This window comes from Pan paniscus, chromosome 21 (assembly GCF_029289425.2).
Source record: "Pan paniscus chromosome 21, NHGRI_mPanPan1-v2.0_pri, whole genome shotgun sequence".
In the NCBI taxonomy this organism is placed as follows: Eukaryota; Metazoa; Chordata; class Mammalia; order Primates; family Hominidae; genus Pan; species Pan paniscus.
In genome coordinates this window covers 24,628,383-24,634,429 of record NC_073270.2, presented here as the reverse complement: position 1 = coordinate 24,634,429, position 6,047 = coordinate 24,628,383, and the positions used below count along the sequence as shown (strand labels likewise).

The following is a 6,047-nucleotide window of genomic DNA, read 5'->3' as shown; positions in this document are numbered from 1 at the left end:
CTTCACCCAGCAGTAAACACCTTCGGTACACCTGCTGTATCTGCCGGGCTGCACGGCTATTCTAGGGGTGCTGGATTCACAGTGGGGTGAGATGGTCACCAGACCTCAGGTAACAAGGTTCCCTGTACTAATACTGAACATGAGCACCCATGAGTAATATGGTTCCCAATGCCGGGTTCCTGATGATCCAGCCCCAGCCATGTCCCAGCCCAGGATGACTCTTGGCCAGCTTGTCCTCATCACTTGCACCTTTATGTGATGGTTTCTGCACTTGGTCATTTGTTTATTATAGTATTGTTTAGTGTTCTAAACAGGTCTGGGCTGACACTGGCCAACGCTCACCTCCACCACTCCTGGGAGAGTCCTCTGGGTGTCCTGCTAAGGTCCAGGGTTTCCTGTAGCTTCTGGCCAAGCCTGCCACCTCCCCATAAGGGCATTTGCCACAGGGTCACCTTCAGGCATGGGGGGTGGGGTTGAGAGAACAAAGGGAGCAGCTGTCTGTTCAGAGCCTCCTTCCACCCTCTCCTCCCTGGAGTCACATTCCAGCCCAGGCCCACAGCATCCCGAGCTGGGGGCTTTGTCAGCCCACAGGGCACCCAACTGACCAAATCCTCTCAGTCTGTGGAGAAGGAGAACTCACAATCTTGGCAATGAAGCAACTCGGGGGCCGCTGGAAAGCCACACTGGGCAAAGGACAAAGACACACATGGGCTCGCTCTGCAGGACTCCATTCCTGGGAAGCTCAAGGACAGGCGACAAAGGAGTCTATGGGGCCGGATGGGGACTGCCAAGGTGGGACGGGCACAAGGGTGGCTAGAAAGGCAGGAAGATACTGTCTGGGGCAAGTCAGATGTCACAGGTCTGGACAAAGTGGTAACACAAGTATATGCATTTATGAAACACCCCAGATTGGGCACATACTATTAGGCATTTTATTGTATGCAAATTCTACCTCATTTAAGGCAATTTTTAAAATATCAGGTGAGTCTTCCAAGCAGTGCACAGAGGAAAGGAGCCTGAAGCATGGCTGCCTAGGAGAGAAGCAAGAGAGGCCTGTGGGTTCCGACATTCATCCCGTGGCTGCTGCTCCCTTTCCTGACACCCCCACTGCCTGACAGGGGTCTCCGTGCACCTTCCACCGGGCCCCACCCACAGTTACTGTGAGACTCCAGGTCGTTCCCTTCCCTCCTCATATCCCCTCCAGGAGCTTCCACTTTCTGGAGCAGGCATGTCCCAACCCCACCTCAGGGCCTTTGCGCTGGCTGTTCCCCAATGCCTGGGGCTTCTCAACCTCTCCAGTCTCATAGAGACCACCCTGACCAGGGTCCAGTGGTCTCTCTCTAGCCCCTGTTCTATTTCACTTCCAAAAGAGTGAGCATAACTCCCTGACCCTAATTTTTGATCGTAACCTACCATCCCCTACACACATTGTGTAGGAATGGACTATGCAGTTCCATAGAACCAGCCACATGTGCCACAGGATACTTGAAATGGGGCCAGTCCAAAATTACTTCTGGTCTAAGTGTTAAAAATACACAGGGAATTTCAAAGATTTACAAAACCAAAAAAAAACAAAAACAAAAACAAAAACATAAACTATCTCATTAATAATTGTTCCCATTAGCTGAAATCACATTGTGGCTATATAAGGTTAAATAAATATTTTAAACATTACTTTCACCCATTTATTCTCATCTTTAAAAATGCATCTACTAGAAATTTTCAATTGCTCGTGAGTTCGTGTCACATGTCTGTTGGGCAGCAGCTCTGCAATGTCACCTCTATGGCTCATCATCCAGGTTCCGTCTTCAAGCCCTAGACCTCCTGGCACGGGGAGTAGCTGGTGATAGGTTTGCTTATTGAATAATGAATTATGAAAAGAGAATCCAGTGACCTTTTCCAAAAAGGTTAATTCCCTTAAATTTGGCAAAGAAATTCTCCACATTAGGGTGTGGACAGGGTCTTCTGGAACTTTCTGAAATAACCTCCCTGTTCCAGAGATTCAGAGACTGTGACCAAGTGCTCCTGGATGCCCCTGATATCTGAAGACCCCGGGAGGCCAAGCCCTGTATTTTTCCCCTTTCTGAGCAAACAGGAAGTCACATTGCTTTCACAGTCAAAGGACCAGTGTCACCTCTGTGGAGACCTGGGTGACTCAAGCTTGGGAGCACTGGGGAAGAGAGGCATGGCTCGGGGAGGCTGCAGTAAGGACAGGAGTGGGGAGGAGGGGGAGATGGAGGAGGAGGCCTGGGAGGGGCAGGGGGAACTTAGGCAGGAAAGGAGCTTGTAGTAGCGGGGGAGTGAAAAGAGAGATGGAGAAAGAGGGGATGGGCAGAAAGAGGAGAAGGAGTCAGGGGTGGGGCATGGAGGTGGGTGAGGCTAGGCTGCCAAAGCAGGATAAATGCACAGCTGCCTGCTGGTCTGGGCTCCCTGCCTCAGGCTCTCACCCTCCTCTCCTGCAGCTCCAGCTTTGTGCTCTGCCTCTGAGGAGACCATGGCCCAGCATCTGAGTACCCTACTGCTCCTGCTGGCCACCCTAGCTGTGGCCCTGGCCTGGAGCCCCAAGGAGGAGGATAGGATAATCCCGGGTGGCATCTATAACGCAGACCTCAATGATGAGTGGGTACAGCGTGCCCTTCACTTCGCCATCAGCGAGTATAACAAGGCCACCAAAGATGACTACTACAGACGTCCGCTGCGGGTACTAAGAGCCAGGCAACAGGTAGGTGCTCCCTCCACCCCAGGGGTCCTGGGTCCCAGCCTGGTTTGTCCCCCAACCCCCAAGAGCATTCCCAGCAAATCAACACTGATACATTCATGATCTAATGCTCAGATTCATTCGGCTTTCCCTGGCTCTCCGCTGATGCCCTTCATGCCTAAGCACGCTCCCCAGCCGTGCACAAACTCAGCTTCCTTTAACCTGCAGCAGCCACTGTGTCTGTACCATAACTGTGGCATTTCCCAGGGTCCAGCAGGTGTGGATGGAGACTGTGCTGACTCTGGGTGGGCTTGATGCTGCTCAGGATGAGATCCAGGCCATGAGGTTCACACTCCTCCCTGAGTCCTCTCTGCAGGGGCCACACAGGAACCTGGCTCCCTGTTCTGCAGAGCCCTGCTTCCCCAAGTTACGCCCCTGGGCACAGCCCCTTATGGCTAGCGACCTTCACCCTCAGGCCGGCTGACAAACCCCTGCAGCCCAGGGCGCTGAGTCCCTGCTGGGGTGGAGCATGCCTGACCCTGCCTCTACCAGCTGATGCAGAGTTAGACCTCAGCCAGATGAGGACAGTGGTCACCCAGCAGAGCAGAGGAGGGGTCAGGTCGGGAGGGAGCTTCAGCAGGGCAACTGGGCCCAGCTTGACCTGCATCCTATGGCACAGCAGCAAATAGTGACACAGTCTTTAGAGCTCCTCCACCTTCTCCTGGAAATTCAAAGGAATCCCCACCAGCCCCGTTTCTCCTCTTGCAGCTGTCAGCTGGGGCTCTCTCCCTGCATACGAGATACACTCCCTGGTGCCGTGGTCCCCGCTGGCCTGCATCTCCCTTTCAAGCATGACAGTAACTTGGAGTGAAGCACAGGGCATTGCAGACCATCAGGCCCAGAAGCCTATTTTAGACATGGGTAAACTGACACTCGAGGGATCTCAGCAGTTCCTCCTGGTTCCAAAGAGTCCCTCATCCCAGGTTTCTCCACAGCTCTGCCACATTGTGTCTGGGAAAGGCCCTGTGCAGGGAAAGGGTTCAATTCTAATCTGCAACTGTAAGACACGCAGGTGTGCTGCTGACTTGAGAAATGTATCTTGAATCTCACACTTGAAATGGTGGCATCTGGGCGGCCCCATTGATCCAAAATATCTGAGTGTGTGAAGCATCTCATTTCCTACTCTGAGTGAAGTAATAAATCTACGTTAAATGGAGGGAATAAGATTTTCAGAAGTTAGGTGAAATTTTGTCATCAGACAGACTTCCTAGAAAAGAGTCAGTGTTCCCTCGCCCCTGAGCCACAGGCAGCAGAATTCAATGAATCCTTTTACCCAGCACAGAGAAAGCAATGTTTAAGAGCGGGTATGAGGCCCAGCACCCTGCCAGCTGACAGGAAGAGGGGGCTTGTGTGCCTTGTGTTGACATGTGGGCAGCTCACGAAGCCCCCAAGCAAGTCCAGTGACTCAGCCACAGTGAAGTGCCTGTGAGTGCATGAACTGATGGGGGTGCTGTCCTGTTTTCTCCTGTGTGCAGACTGTGGAGGGGGTGAATTACTTCTTCGACGTAGAGGTGGGCCGAACCATATGTACCAAGTCCCAGCCCAACTTGGACACCTGTGCCTTCCATGAACAGCCAGAACTGCAGAAGGTACGTTCCTGATGCGGGTCCCGGGCCAGTCATGCACTGCAGAGGGGTGCGTATGTGTCAGCCTCTGCCCTACACATATTTGGAGGGTGTGTATGTGTGCAGGTGGGTATGTGGGGAGTCCTGTATGCATGGATGTGTACATGTTCATGTACTTGTGGAGGGGTGTGCCTGTAGGTGTGCATGTGGAAAGGTGCATGTGTGTACACACCTGTGCCAGTGTGTGCAGGGAGGTGGATGGGAGCATGTGTGCCTGTGCATGGATGTGTGGGGGGTGTATGGGGCTTTGTACATAGATCCACGGGGATGAGGGGTCCAAGTGAGTTTACGTAGTTGTCCATGTATGTGCAGATGGGGTGGTGAGGGAGGAGGGTGATGTGTTTGATTTGCTAGGAAGGCTTTAGGTTGGGAATGGTTACTATAAGGTCAACTCTGCCTGCTTTGGAGTGTTGCCTGTTGGACAGGAAGAAGCAGCTGTGGGGCTGTGTGCTGGGCAGGGAGAAGGGGCTCTGTCTAATCCCAGCCTCAGGCACCTGCATGCAGCCACAGCCACAGTGATCAGATTAGTGGGACCTAGAGGCCTGTTAGCTGGGAAGCCCTGGACCTGCCCGGCTCACCCAACACCAGCCTCTCCAAGGACCTGCTGGTTCTTGTCAGCTCTCCACTCAGGGAAGAGCCGCACTCCCCTTGTTGCCCTTGCACCATGCCCCAGCTCTTTGAGGGGGAGTTGCCCTGCCCTGGGTTCTACCCTCTGGCCCCTCTTAGTGCTGGCCTGGGTGCTGGAGGTGGAAGGAGCTGGGGGAACTGAGCCGCCTCCCCATGCCCTGCACCCTTGGGGCTCCCGAGGCCTTGCACAGGCTGCTCCTCACAGGGCTGTGCTGGGACAGGACCCTGCAGGCTGGGGTGGGGGCCCAATGCCACCTGGTGACTTGGAGCCTTGGGAGGGGCAATGGAACAGTCACCATTCATTCTAGTTCAGCACTCTGGGACTCAGTAGTGGTGGGTGAGGGCCCAGTGTCTCACCTCCATCCTCCTCACCCAGGCTCTGACATCTCATGCCTGGGCATCTTCCCCTTTAACTGTAACCCACACTGATTGGCCCTCTCTCTTCCCTTTCACAGAAACAGTTGTGCTCTTTTGAGATCTACGAAGTTCCCTGGGAGGACAGAAGGTCCCTGGTGAAATCCAGGTGTCAAGAATCCTAGGAATCTGTGCCAGGCCATTCGCACCGGCCACCACCCACTCCCACCCCCTATAGTGCTCCCACCCCTGGACTGGTGGCCCCCACCCTGCGGGAGGCCTCCCCATGTGCCTGCGCCAAGAGACAGAGAAGGCTGCAGGAGGCCTTTGTTGCTCAGCAGGGGGCTCTGCCCTCCCTCCTTCCTTCTTGCTTCTCATAGCCCTGGTACATGGTACACACACCCCCACCTCCTGCAATTAAACAGTAGCATCGCCTCCCTCTGAGTTCTTGGCTGTCTGGGGATGTGCACGCAGGCAGGGTTTCTGCAGTTCTTTTATGAAGCCTCCTTGTCCTGCTGGTGTGGAGATCAGAGGAGTACCTGGGAGCTGACGCAGCCACAGCAAGGCCATCAGGGGAGCTGCTGCCACTTTCAGAGACCTGAGCTTCAGAACAGGGAGAGAGCAGCCAGGGACTGGGAACCCAGGCCTTCAGCTGCAGCAGCCCCTGGTGAGGGGGTCAGGGA

The 6,047-nt window shown here is 54.3% G+C and overlaps 1 protein-coding gene across 1 annotated transcript; it reads left to right on the top strand.

Moving 5' to 3' along the window:
• The first annotated feature begins 987 nt into the window (after positions 1 to 987).
• Positions 988 to 5,799, top strand: LOC100993784 (cystatin-SN). Its single transcript, XM_003829363.4, has 3 exons — positions 988 to 2,722; positions 4,234 to 4,347; positions 5,466 to 5,799. The coding sequence occupies exons 1-3, from the start codon at positions 2,402 to 2,404 to the stop codon at positions 5,547 to 5,549; spliced, it is 519 nt and encodes a 172-aa protein (XP_003829411.2). The 5' UTR covers positions 988 to 2,401; the 3' UTR covers positions 5,550 to 5,799.
• The last annotated feature ends 248 nt before the right edge of the window (positions 5,800 to 6,047 follow it).